The sequence below is a fragment of the Aricia agestis genome, chromosome 13 (genome assembly GCF_905147365.1).
Source record: "Aricia agestis chromosome 13, ilAriAges1.1, whole genome shotgun sequence".
NCBI classification, from domain to species: domain Eukaryota; kingdom Metazoa; phylum Arthropoda; class Insecta; order Lepidoptera; family Lycaenidae; genus Aricia; species Aricia agestis.
This window is the reverse complement of record NC_056418.1, coordinates 5,655,680-5,670,631: the sequence shown is the minus strand read 5'-3', so window position 1 is coordinate 5,670,631 and position 14,952 is coordinate 5,655,680. Positions and strand designations below refer to the sequence as shown.

At 37.5% G+C, this 14,952-nt stretch overlaps 1 protein-coding gene across 1 annotated transcript in view; it reads left to right on the top strand.

Moving 5' to 3' along the window:
• The window catches only part of LOC121732990 (transducin beta-like protein 2), a 128,472-nt gene that overhangs the window by 83,313 nt on the left and 30,207 nt on the right, over nucleotides 1–14,952 (top strand). Inside the window, exon 3 of the mRNA XM_042123056.1 lies at nucleotides 1,107–1,330. Coding sequence (XP_041978990.1) covers nucleotides 1,107–1,330 — 224 coding nt within the window. The remainder of the gene's footprint in view (nucleotides 1–1,106; nucleotides 1,331–14,952) is intronic.

The window sequence follows — 14,952 nt, the reverse complement described above, 5'->3', positions numbered from 1 at the left end:
TCAGAAATAGCGGTTCATTCATTAAATATACTTCTATTCTCGAAGTCAATCGATGGACTTATTGGACACGTCAGAAAATAAATGAGCTTTGTTTTTTATCTATCCTAGAAATAAAGCCTTATGACGTCGTATAGTCCGACCCTCAGGGATAAAATAATGTTAAGGGCTCGAATATTTCAAGTTAATGTTTATTTTGGGTACGCCGTAAAAGGTAAAAGGTTAATTTTAAGGTCAATAATTTCATTCTATTTGAGATTTCTTGACGGAAAGCAATTTTCTGATGGAACCTTTTCTTATTTATGATAATATTCTATTTACTCTTGTAATTTAACTAGACGACCCGCGCGGCTTCGCCCGCATACATTAGGAATTTTAGGCAAAAAATAGCCTAAGTCCCGTCATCTGGTCTACTCTACATCTGTGCCAAATAATTTAAAAATCCATCTAGTAGTTCGCGAGATAAGCGCCTTAAAATAATTTTTCCATTTTTTTCCACATTTTCCTCTGTTTCTTCGCTTCTATTGGTCTTAGAGTGATAATAATAATAATTTATAGCCTATAGCCTTCCTCAATAAATGAGCTATCTAACACTGAGAGAATTTTTCAAATCGGACCAGTAGTTCCTGAGATTAGCGCGTTCAAACAAACAAACAAACAAACTCTTCCGCTTTATATTACTAATATTCATATTGTAAGACTGCATAGAAAATAACTATTTCGCCATCATGGATGGTCGGCCATATTGGATTTAGAGTGATATCACATACCAGTTACTACATCGTGCATGATCATCCAAACTAAACAGCTCAATCGGTTAAATATATCTACTTCAAAATTGAGTTCCAAAATTCCACCGTAACATACATACTTACATACATGCAGAGCAAGTTAAATAAAAGCTTATAATGCGATGCTTTCAAATTTGAGAGAAGCTTTAGAATTTTGATATCATCCTGGTCCTACGTAATTTTGTCTTGTTATGACCAACCCAGCTAATAGATTACGACTAACATAACCCGACCACATGACGTAGGGCCCATCTGTTTATGAATCAACTTCTTCCATGGTACCTATACCTTTCTTTACTTTAAGTTATTTTGTTACAGATGGCTCGGTCCTGCTCTGGGACATTCGCGACCTAAGCCAGAAGGAGAACAAGAACCTGCGAGTGAACATAGAGTTCGACCACGCGTCCCACGTCGCCTGGAGTCCGGACTCCAAGGCCTTCATCCTCCATTTGGTGCAAGGGAACCATATCGTGGTGTACAAGATTGAGAAGAAGAAGGACGGCACCATCGGTTCGGCGACGCCTGTTATTAATTTTGATAAGGTAAGTGACGTTTTCCCATGTTAGAACCAGTGTTTTATATTTTTATGAGAGTAGGCCACTTTATTTCCGGCGCCCCATGTACGAAATCGGCCGCGGCCTATAAGGCCTATTTATAAATCCAGGGCTTTATAAATAGGCCGTTTGAACTAAGAGGGCTTATGTGCGTCCAATCTGAATCCTATCCGAATACGGTCTGGAGTTCGAAGTAAAGATCGACTGCACTGTGTATGAGTGATCGGATATGCGAACACGGAAAACTAATTCAGAAATCGATTACAGAAAACCTGTGCCATGCGGCAAGCCTACAGGTTGTTTTTACGATACGACGCAAGTCGCAACGCAACGCAGTGTTATGGCCTGCGGGGCTAAAATGGTCGCTTTGGAGAATCATATTATGAATCATAATATGAATTCTTTTTTAAAAATTGCAAAATTGACACTATCCTTGCAATTCAGATGTCTAAATTCGTACTAATTTGACATTTGTGAGTTTGATAGTTTTGACAATTCATTTTGTGAATTGATTGAGCCCCGCAGGCCTTTTGGATATAATAGAAAAGTGGTACAAAGATTTACATCTTACAACTGACTTGTTAAAACTTGAGAACGATTACTCCCAATTTTTTGACAGAAAAACATGTGTTAGTGCTTCCTAATGATTGTTATGACTTATGACATTAACAAATGTAAAGTATTACATAATATTACATAACGTTTTGTCGCGAGATTATGCAAAACACTTTTGAACTAATAAAACATTTTTAATGGTCAGAATGTAGGATTCGAAGATAAAGTTTGTATTATTCAACATTTTTAATCCCTTTTCTTGTGAATAATGCCAACTTTCTAAAGGTTACGTAAACATTTGAAAGGATACGTAATATAAACAATTTATAATTAAAAGAGCCTGTTTCCCAAACGTCCATTAATTAGTGAAGAATATCTTTAAATAATAAAAATACTACTTTTTACTAAAGGACAGTATAAAATTAATATATTTTTTTTATTCGTCGTCTAGTAGGGAATTCTGACATAAAATCTTGGCGTTGTGCAGTTTTTTAAATAGGTAAAACGTGACATGATCAAAAATTCGTAAGACGGCGGGAGAGTAGAACGTAGGCGTAGTAGCACTCTCTTTCTAATATTCCCTTCTCTTCCGCACTGTTAAAGCGTATGCCTGCTTCTGCTGTTTCGTTTCTATGAAAAAACCGATTCAAAATAGTATTTCTATCTATTTCAGTGTCATATCGTAATCATCAACATAACATGATACGTCATGTAACATAAGATTATGAGGAAACTCCTTGATTGTATGTGATCAGAATTAGAGACTATGTTTTAGTACTCATAATCATAGCGATTGCGTTCATACATAGTAGATAAGATATAACTAAGACTGGTCTAAATAAACACGCTATCTCGTAATTACGTAAAAGTTAAATCAAATGTAGGCTAGACTTGATAAAGGTCGGCTTATATAGCACGAAATATTGGCTGGTGTCATTACGAGCCTATATAAAGTTGCGTTCGAATTTTAAATGATTACTTACTGTTTAATTTAAAAAAAAAAATAAGATGGCGACAGCTCATATGTAACAAAACTATAGGTCTACCAGAATCTGATGGCAATTTTTGACAGCAGATTTTCAAAAAATATCCTTGATCATTGGATAAATTTTTATATTTGCATATTTCACACACAGAATAAGCCGCTATAAGAAATAAAAAGGGTCAAAATGTTGTATTCCAATTACCCCGGTATTGCTAGAGTCAATTTATTTTCTCACATTTTGCCATCAGATTCTGGTAAACCTATAGGTGATAATACTTTAAGATGTGTATGTGTCCCTTAAGAGTTCACTGTGAAAGTAGCAACGCTGAAAGAGCATAATATACATTATAAACACATTACAAATATGAAAATACGCTTCTTCGCATTATCTTTCGTCTGCTCTCCCTCCATTTTACGAATTTTCAATCAGTAGCCCTAGCATGACCACCGGTAGAAATGCGAAAGTATAGACAAACTGTGGACACAAACTTAAGGTGCCGTTCGATTCTTTACCGCGGCTAATCACTACCGACAAAAATTCAATTAAAATGCCAGTTTATGACAGACTATAGTATATGTCATATTATAGTAGGATATTATTTCAATTTTTAGGACTACAGTCTGTCATAAAGTGGCATTTTAATTGAATTTTTCGGAACGAAAATGGATCTGAACGGCACCTTAAGTTTATATCCACAGTTTGTCAGATACTTTCGCATTTCTACTGGTGGCCATGCTAGCCCAGCAGGTCATGCATGTTACTCCAGCATTCTCATACGAGTTAAACTTATTTTACCCATCCCAAAAAACTGCATTGACGCCGCTTGAACGCCTCCGTGGTCTAGTGGTTAGAGCGTCGCTCCCGACTCCGGAGGTCGTGGGTTCGAATCCCGCGTTGGAAACATGTTATTTCCAAGTTTGGTTAGGACAATGCAGGCTGATCACCTGATTGTCTGACAAGTAAGATGATCCATGCGTCGGATGGGCATGTAAAAAGTCGGTCCTGCGCCTGATCTCTCGCCGGTCGTGTCGGTCTTCCGTCCCACTGGGTTATGAGAGTAAAGGAATAGAGAGTGCTCTTGGGTACTGCGCACACACTTGGGCACTATAAAATTACTCCTGCGTACCTGGTCTGGTTTCAATGAAACCGGCCACCGTCACCGAAACCGGTGTGGGGAGTATTATTACAAATTTAGAAATGCATCTACGCGTCGAGTTGCGGTGTGAATTGACCCTAAGACGTCACCAACGTGACAATATGAATGTATGTCATATTGTATGTATGTAAATCGCACACTTCGAAGCGCACGTCAGTTGCAGGCGGCAGGCGCTGCAGCACGTGATGTGATACACATGTTGTATTTGACTGTTGAGTAATATAACATAGTGCGTGTGTTATATCACTTATATCACGGACCACAGTTATATTAGTAACGGCTGGTGAAGATTCTGAATCTCCAAGTAACCGATTGAATATGATCTCGTCGTATTTTTTGTCATATTATGCAAAACATCGTACATTAAAGTTACATTACGAAAACGTCAAGGCCAGCCCTCTTATGTCAAACCAACAGACCTACAAGGGTGTTTTGGCACGTTGATGACATTGTCATGGGGTGTGAATGCTAAGGCCGGCCATAGACGGACCGCATCTTGCAGTTAAGACCAATTGCATGCTGTGGTTACATCTTGTAGTTGAGACGCATCAAGATGCGGTTACCGCACGACCATCTGCAGTTTCTGTCCTAAATTCATATCCGCCAATTCCGCCATACACGGACCGCTCGAGCAGTTCTTGAGCGGTCGGACTCGGTGCAGTCGCTCTGAGGTCGAACAATAAAGCTAATGTACCTATGGTTCACTGCATGATGCGGTCGTCTTGCAGTTGCAGTCGTGTACGACTTCAACGCAACCGCTCTAGAGCAGTCGGTCCCGACTGCAACTTGGTGTCCGTCTATGTCCAGTCTTAGAAGATGTCAATATGATATCTGCTTAAAGCAGCGTTTCTACCAAGGCTGTGCATTTTTTAAATCCCATAGAATTAACTTAGCGTATACGTGGGAGAGCCATGCTTCGGCACGAGTGGGCCGGCTCGACCGGATAAATACCACGTTCTCACAGAAAACCGGCGTGAAACAGCGCTTGCGCTGTGTTTCGCCGAGTGAGTGAGCTTACCGGAGGCCCAATCCCCTAACCCCTACCCTATTCCCTTCCCTACCCTCAACTATTCCCTTCCCTTCCCTTCCCTACCCTCCCCTATTACCCTATTCCCTCTTAAAAGGCCGGAAACGCACTTGCAGCTCTTCTGATGCTGCGAGTGTCCATGGGCGACGGAAGTTGCTTTCCATCAGGTGACCCGTTTGCTCGTTTGCCCCCTTATTTCATAAAAAAAAAAAAACTAAGTCAGGCAAATAAGGCGATTCCATTGGTTGGAAATGCATCCATAGTTTTCCTTTCGGCCACTTGCCACTTGTATGTACTATCAGAGAAGTTGATTCCTAGGCAGATGGCGGACCTAAGTAATTTGGTCGCGCTAAGTCAAACCCATCCGACAGATCACAGCTAACATTCAATTGACATAAGCCGACCAAAATATGATGTAGGTCGTTATGATTTTTTCACGAGCCAAAACAACCTTTATGGTCTGTAATCTGTATACTATGACAACATTTGCTGATGTCTCTAGCCAAAAGCGTCACAGATTTGAAAAACGTAGACATGGCTTATAGGTTCTTAAAACGAGCGTGAAACGAGCTGTTGTTATTACAATTATATGTCTTTACTCTTACTTTGTCTCTACATGAACAATTTTTTAAACAAATCATTATAAATGTCAACTGCGAAATGACATTTATAATGATTTGTTATACAGTTTGTAACTGACTAGACTCTAGAAAAGCGTTTCCCAAACGCCGGGTAGCGACTAGCGGCCCAGGGTCCCTACCGCGAAACGGTTTTGAGACTCAAACAATCGTACGAGAATGTACTACAGCCTACTCTAACAAACGTAAAATGACGTTGTTAGAGCAGGACGCGGCATTATCGTCCGATTGTTTGAGTCTCAGAACGGTTTCGTAGTAGGCCTATAACAGTACCTGACAATCGAAATAAGAAAGTCGCAACATCCCCGCTTTGTTTATTAATGTAATATGTAATACTACCGATCAAGGCATGGTAAATATTTGTATTATATCCTAAAATTTTGTGACTGAATAGTCGATACCAAAATATTTCATTTAATTTCAATGTACCTGGTATCGTTCTAGTATAAATCAAACATTTCTGATAATTTGGAATTAAAAGTTTTCAGAAAGTCACGATTCATGACCCTCACTCACGAAGGGTCACTGTGGAAATTACCGGGCCATGGCAGAACAAAGTTCGGAAAACACTGGTCTAGAATAATATAATTATTTTGCAAGTCATGGAGACCAAGTCTTAATGATTCGGTTCTCCATGAGAAAGAGGCCAGTGATGTAATTTAAGCTTCCATTTGCGTCATAATGTTAAAAATAGATAATTCAAAAATGTATTATAACAAAAGTTTAAACGGTGAATTTGAGCGCTTATAAAGTGACGAAATTTGTATTTAAAAATTGTGTGCCTCGCTCCTTAAATATCAAATCAACACTCAATATAATATTGTTAATGTAGAAAATATTGAACTTTCGTTTTAACGTTTATGTCATGCTAACTGTATGCCAAAAAATAACATTTGAGCATTTCTGACGTTTTCTATCCCTGTGGCATGGTGGTAGCGCAAGAAAAGAAATAAAAAAATTATATTTGAAATCCAGAAAGCGGCGGTGTGAATTGTGATATCGCAAGCCGCGCCGCGCGGAGCCAGCTATTACGAGCGAGCACGAGCCACAGGCGAGCACGAGCCACCCCTTCTCACGGCGCGTTATATCACAAGCCGCGCCACGCTGACAAACATTCAAGTGAAATTAAACTTTATTAATACGCTGATAGAAATCATTTTGCTCTAAGTCACTACGTTAAATAAGTAAATTTTAATGAAATGCAACTTTATTCACTAGGCAACTAAGTTGCATTTCAATCTAAATAAATAAGTCGCTAATTTTATTATATTAAGTTTAATTCCTTTATTTTGATAACAGATGCCGCTGCTTGGCGGCTACATTGCGCTATAGCTAGCACGAAGATATTTGTTATAGGTATAAGGTGATTATCTGGTATGAATCTATTTCCATTCACACTCACTCTTGGTGTTGTACAATTATTTTTATATACAATTATATTATCATGCCAGAGCAATTTTAGTCCCAGGGTAGCCGTAGCCCGTACAGACGGATTTCGTGATGTTGTGCTCGAACAGTAGCGTCATTCTTCCACCAGTACAAGTGGAAACATAATAATTATTATTATTGTAAATTATAAAAGTAGTATATCATCACGGGGAACTGGGAAGGTATTGATCAATTTTATTGTTCGGAATCGTACATCCTGCAAGCTTTCGTCATCATTCCACGCGAAAAACATACCATCATCAATCCTCATCACCTTGGTGAGTGGCAGTCTTCCACAGTGCATTTTTGCGTAACATCCTGCCATGCACTGTTAAACTCAGGCATGAACTGCCACCAGTATTTGAGGACCAATACACGCCATAGGAATTTAGTCCCAGCCCCCAGGGTATCCCACCCGGGGACTTAAATCCCTCTGGCGTGATAATTCTACAACACCAAGAATGAGTGTAAGTGAAAAGAGTTTCATATCACCTATAATAGAAATCTTCGTGCTAGCTATAGCGCGATGTAGCCGCCAAGCAGCGGCATCTGTTATCAAATAAATGAATTACACTTAATTTAATGAAATTAGCGGCATAGATTGAAATGCAACCTAGTTGCCTAGTGAATGGCAGGCAGTATTTAAATAATGTTGAAAATGGTATACATAATAATATAAATTATTTCTGGACTTATATACATAATTTGAAACGTAATGGAGACATACCAAACTCAATGATATACAAAAACATTGCCACCAGCGATCCTTACCAAGTTTGTAATTTATTTTCTGATTTTTTCCTATCCGTTTTTGAGCCTAGTGAAGTAAATGATGATTTTAATGCAGATCACATCAATAGTAACACAGATTCAGATTTAATATTAAATAATATAAGAGCTCTGGATCCTTCTAAAGGTGCTGGTGTCGACGGTATACCGCCACTATTTTTCAAGGAAACTGCGTCTGTAATTTATAAGCCACTTCACTACATATTTAACACCTGCTTACAAGAGGGATACTTTCCGACTATCTGGAAATCAGCCAGAATTGTACCTGTACACAAGGGCGGCGATAGGAACAATATTGAAAATTACAGGCCAATCTCTATTCTACCCACTCTGTCGAAACTTTTCGAAAGGCTTGTTCATAATAATATTTATCCTTCACTTCATAAGCACATAATTGGTGAACAGCACGGGTTCGTACTCCGACGCTCGACAACAACAAATTTATTAGTATATGTTTCAGAATTGTTTGATGCACTCGATCGAAACCAACAGATAGATAGTGTGTACACCGACTTTCGAAAGGCTTTCGACAGAGTGGATCATAAAATCCTCCTTGAAAAATTAGCCTATAATGGTATTCGAGGAAATTTGTGGCGCTGGTTCAGGTCCTACATAACGAATCGTACACAGAAAGTAATGCTGAATGGATATGAATCCAACTATGTACCTATAAGCTCTGGAGTACCCCAGGGATCCATTCTGGGCCCATTACTATTTATACTTTTTATAAATGACGTAAATAAATGTTTCAAATTCTGTAAATTCCTCATGTACGCTGATGACCTAAAAATATATAATATTATACAGTGTGCAGAAGATCACTTCAAATTTCAAGAAGACCTTAACAGATTTTCTAGGTATTGCGAAACTAATAAATTATCACTAAGCCTGAATAAATGTAAATCGATAACTTTTTCTAAAAAACTAAATACTAGTACATTTTCTTATAAACTTTGTAATGAATATTTAGAAAAAGTTGACTCTATTAGAGATCTTGGGGTAACACTAGATAAAAAACTACATCTGGACATACACGTAGATAATATTGTTAATAAGGCTTACAGAATGTACGGATTCGTTATGAGGTCCTGTAAAGACTTTGTGCAATCCTCAACATATCTGCACGTATACAAATCGCTCATACGTTCGCAGCTCGAATACGCTGTAGCTATCTGGAACCCTTACTATAAAAAATACATTGACACGATCGAAATAGTACAAAAAAAATTTCTACGCGCAATGCATTACAGATGTTGTCATTCCCGAGAATCATATGGCACACTTCTTGAAAAATACAATCTCCTCCCATTATCATCTAGACGTATTCAGTTAGAAATGATGCTGTTTTATGACCTATGCCATAATAGATATGATTGCATACCTTTAAACAATAAGTTATGCTATAGGATACCCATAACTACATATAGTCGAAGACCTCACCAAATATTTGCTACTGTAGTCAGTCGAACTAACGTTGGTAAACGCTCCCCATTCAATAGCTCGTAGTGGCGTGCTCGCCTGTTTGCACAAGCCGCGCCTTTGAAGTTACCGACTTTAATCGGATCGGGACGCGCCTGCACGAGCCGCGCCGCGCCACCCCTTCACACGGCGCGTGGCTCGAGCGGGCGCGGCGCGGCTCGTGGTAGCACGCGCCGTGAGAACGCAACCACGCCACCACTTCCTTAGGGCGCGTGGCTCGAGCTGGCGCGTGATATTAAACGCGCCTGCTCGAGCCTGCCCGAGCCACTCCTTCACACGGCGCGTCTTGCGATAATACGCGCCGTGAGAAGGCACCATAATAGATAAAGTAATGTCTATGACTAATTAAGTATGCAGGTAGTGATAAAAACTATTTTCGGTACTTTATCGAAGCTTCTACAATATCATTAATCACTATTCCATATCCGACTTATCTAATACAAAAATAAAATGTTACATATATAGTATATTGTTTTGTATTAAAGCGTTCCATTTGATAAATACGGTAGTTATTTTATTGATCGAAATATCCATATTCCATACGCGAAAAGTATGTAAGAGAGATTTTTTTCCATTTTCAACTTATTTTCAACCCCAGTCCAATTTTCGCCAACCGAAGTTTTCCTATTCATGTGAAAGGTCACTGAGGGGGGGGGGGGGTATATATGATAATATTATGTCCGGTTTACATATTCCAATCCAGTTTTAGATTGCTACTGGAATACTGTAAACGAGCAGTGGAATTCAATGCGTTTTAATGGATTCCAGTGCCCGTTTACATTATTCCAGTAGCAAATAGCAATCCAGAGCTGGAATGGATCACTGAATTGGACAAATACGTGTGTACATAAAACATTCGGGGACTGCCGCGGTAAAGTAATAGTATTTTTTATCAATTTATGTAATTATAATCAGCGTATGTCTTGTCGTACGCACTCTATATTATAATCATTAATCAGCATACGTCTAGACTCTAGAGTCTAGACTCTACTCGCACGCACACAAACATAGAGCCGAAGTCTGGGAACGCCGTACCGCTGTGCCGGTCGGAGTGGGGTGTGTTATATTTTTTCGTTACGGAATTTCTTGATACGGAATGGCTTAATAATGTAAACCCGATAAATGCACAGATCTGCTCTTGAAGTTCGAGGAAACACCACATTTAGCGCAACAAAAATAGGTAGGCGTCGTCGTTCGAGAGCGTTGGCCTTCCTGTCTTGTTTACGATAAACAATTATTGATACACGAATATAATATACACGAATCTGGTATTAGAATCTTGAATACCCTGTTTATGGTGGAAAGTTCTCGAAATTGGTATTTTTTTTTTGTTTCTTTTATTTATTTATTTATTTAAAACTTTTGCACGTTTTGTACAAAGGCGGGCTTAATGCCTCGTGGCATTATCTTCCAGCCAAACCTTAGGGTGTTGCAGAGATAGTGAGGTAAGTAGATGCAAACCTTTGACGAGAAGGATATTAAAATACCTTAAGATTAAAATGATAATACACTTATAGCTATATACATTCATAATATAAATATAAATTAAAATAAAATAAACATATAATATAATAAATAAGTACATATTATTATTATATAAATACGAATGAAATATAATTTATAAACTACTTAATATAAAATAAATATAATATTATATGGATAGAATAACAAATTAATATAGATTTCATTGTAATATTCTTTTCGTTTTTGTTTGTAAACAATTAGTAATTTTCTAGGTATTTGGATTGGTGATGTAATATAAGGACTAAGGACTTTAGTGCGTAGTGGAAATTTAGAATAACATTATAATAATTATATTATATAGGCAAATCGTCATTTAATTTATGTATAATTCGTTGAGGAAAATTTTCAATAACAGAACTTTGCAAAGGATAAATAATTTACAGGAAAAATTGTTTTTCACTTATTTTTTTCTTTAAAGACTGTAAAATCAATAAAAACTATGTTAATTACTCACACAACCTCTCACAATATAAGTTATGTACAGTAGACTATCTTCTTACTAGTCTAAATCGGGCTCGCACTCAATGCATATTAGCGTAATTTCAGAAAACTTAAAGACTTTTATCTACTCGTTGGGATTTTATGAACCATGATTGCCTTATATCATGCAAAATCAACGTCGATCTTAGGTTATAGGGATGAAGGGACGAGGGCAAAGATTAGCAAATTTTTTAAATAAAAGATGTCGGTTAATAAAGATATAACTGTAAAAAATAAGTGTTTCCAAAATTTCAGCTTGATAATTTTTTTTTGTTATGAGCTTTCAAAGTTAGTCAGATAATTCGATTTTTTACATAAATGAACTAAATATTAAATTTTATTTACCATTCCATAACTTAAGCAATTAAAATAAATTTTTGTTATGAAACCACTTTCATAAACGCAATACTTAATATACCTATCGAACCAAGTTCTCCCCCGATGCGTATAAACTACAAAACAGTGACATCATAATTTCGTAGCACTTTGTATGGAGCATTTCAGGAAGGTCTATTTTATTAGATTTTTGAATTGAGATAATATCTTGGAAAGTTTTTGAGCTAACAGAGTAATTCTTTCACCGATGTTTCTGCTTTTGAATGGACCTATTACCAAGAAGAAAAAAAAAAATAGTCACCATGCCTGTAAACGGACATTATGCCCTTGTATTGCATCTACATGTTAGTAATCGCTTGTATTGGTCTATGATGATTGATGGCGTGGAGAGGCCGTATTGTGAGCAAAATATCATTTTGCCGTAGTCAATTTTTTTAATTTTTTATTTAAATAAAATACGGGGGCAAACGAGCAAACGGGTCATCTGACGGAAAGCAACTACCGTCGCCCATGGACACTCGCAACATTAGAAGAGCTGCAGGTGCGTTGCCAGCCTTTATAACGTGTAAATACTTCGTACTTGCTTAGAAATTTCTAAATTAATTTAAAGGACACGGCTGAGCTGACTATACTGTATTTATTATACTGTGTTTCTGACCTGCTAGAGAGGCAGTCTTGCTATACTGTATGTATTTTACATTGTGTTTCTGACCCGCTAGACAAGCAATAACTCAGGTTTCCCCGTTAAGTTTTCGCGGTACATATTACAATGTGATTTCTTTTCATTTTCCCACGTCTACAGAATGAGACTAGTTAATAGTTAATGCATTAGTTTTTGTCGTGTGCCCGTTACTGGTTGCGTTACTACTTACTGTTACTCTATTTTCTATTCTTGTAATTTATTTTGAGATCTGAAATCTTTGTCTAATCTTTTTACGAGTTTTCTTATTGTATATTGGTATACACTTTTGGTTCCTCGGAAATGATTGCAAACATCTACAATCTACATGTATATGACGTATGAAATCGATTATTATTTAGCTTGCGGAATTAAAGCTATTAGCGGAATCTTTGTACACGATTTTGTGATTTTTACCTATCGCCAGTAGTCTAATTTGTTAAATTAGACTACTGGAGTTAGGTAAATAATTTTTTAATTTGTAAATAATCAAAAAAGCGTGTTTTTTTGGTTTTTAGGGTTCCGTAGCCTTTATATTGATAAGTGCATTTGTTGAATAAATAATAGTAAATTGTTACAACTCGAGACTGACGGCGACCATTGGTGGTGCGACGGGATAGCGATGGACGTTGCCATGGTGACATACTTATTTAGTCACTTCAATAAATATGGGCGAAATACTTTATATGACAAAGAAACGTTTGCCGGCCCCCGTATCACGTATCTTGCGAGAGCAATGCGATAGCAATTATTGCGCTATAATTGCTCCAAAATCGCAATTTCGTATCACGTATCAGCCAAAACAATACGATTGCAATCGATCACTATACATGACATTGTTTGTGACAGTCATCACCCAGCAATCACTCGCGCGATTATTGCTAGTGGATTGTTGATCGCTATTTTTACGTGATAAGGTAGCGGGACAGCTAGTAATATAATATATAAATCGAAGACCATTGCATCATACAAATAATTTGTTATTGGTGATACTGTTATCCTTGTCTATAAGTCTGAAACGACCTTGTATTTAAGCTATTACTTATCTATGATTGAAGGATTATGTGTGTCTGGAAAGCAAATTATGTTGATGACTCGTCTGGTAATTTTGGTTTTACCTGAAAACTAAATTGAATAAACAACAACGAAGTAAGATAACCTCTACCACTATCGATCGACTTGATAACTGTGTCTCGGTGATGAATTTTCGAAGAGAGACCTTTCAGGGTAATCCTCCCTATCATTTAAATAGAATTGACCCAGAAAATGTACGTAAGTAATACGTCTTAATCATATGTATGTAAGTAATACGTCTTAATCATATGTATGTAAGTAATACGTCTTAAATCTGTAGCTACTTCCGGAATCTTATTCTTGTATTTACCAGCAGAAGTAAAATATTAACAAGAGCAGTAGTAGAACAGTAGAAAGAAGGAAGTTTTCATTTCGGCAATTTTGAGGCTTCTTAGTTTTCGCACTACTTCTCAATCAGATCCAAACTCGTGGAAAAACTGTCCGGACAGAGTAGACGTAGAACCATTTCTTAGATACGCACTAAATCCAGCTTTACACATCCACTCCTCTCCGTCATTTGTAAATCTCGGGTTCGGATCGAATTCAAATCACATTCAGATCGGATTGGACGTAGTGCTAAAAAAAGTTTTATTTCTGAGTAAAGAAGGACTTCGTACCCACTAATGTAGCACTTTGACAGGGTGTTTTATATGATATTTTTACCTTCTACTCTTGTTAACTTTTTTCTCCAACGGTTTTAAGAGATTTTACGTCATACAATAAAATGTTCAGCTTTTAATAATAATAATAATAATAATAATAAAACATTTATTCGACACATATTTTCAAACCCTTTCATTTGATATATGTGTGGATGTGCTACAGCTTGGGTACGGCCTCCATATAAAAATGCCCCTTGTTCTTTGAATCAAATATTTTCAGTCTACGTGATAACCTGCCACCGGTTCGGGAACTAAGTCTAAAAAGTGTTCTAAGTCCTAAATTCTGGTAAGGCAATGTTTTGAAACTGGTCGAGTAACATTCGTTCACATGACGTCTAGATTCCGATATCTTACGTATGATCGTGGGTAAATCTTGACGGAATCATTAGGAGATTCCGACTCAGTGTGATACTTAGGAATTGACGTAACGTACTTATGAGAGAACCGGATAGCTGTAGTATGAATCATATAAGGTTCTGCGTCGACCTCTTTTGATGACCGTTGCAACACAATTCTTGGAATACCAATATGTCTGGTGAAATAAGAATGTGACCGAAAAAATAATGATGCTGTTTATTAAAAAAATGTGATAGAGTTGTTAAGCTGATTCTAAAAGTGGAGCCTGAAATATGCACTAGCAGCATTAACGAGAATAATAATGTAAATGCATTCGAAACAAGACGACCGTGACGCGAGACCGCGAGTCGCGACCCGAGACCGCGACCAGCAACCGGTCGCAACTCGCAAGTCGCGGGGCGACAGCTACCTACGAATACCTAATTTTGTAGGCTTTAGCT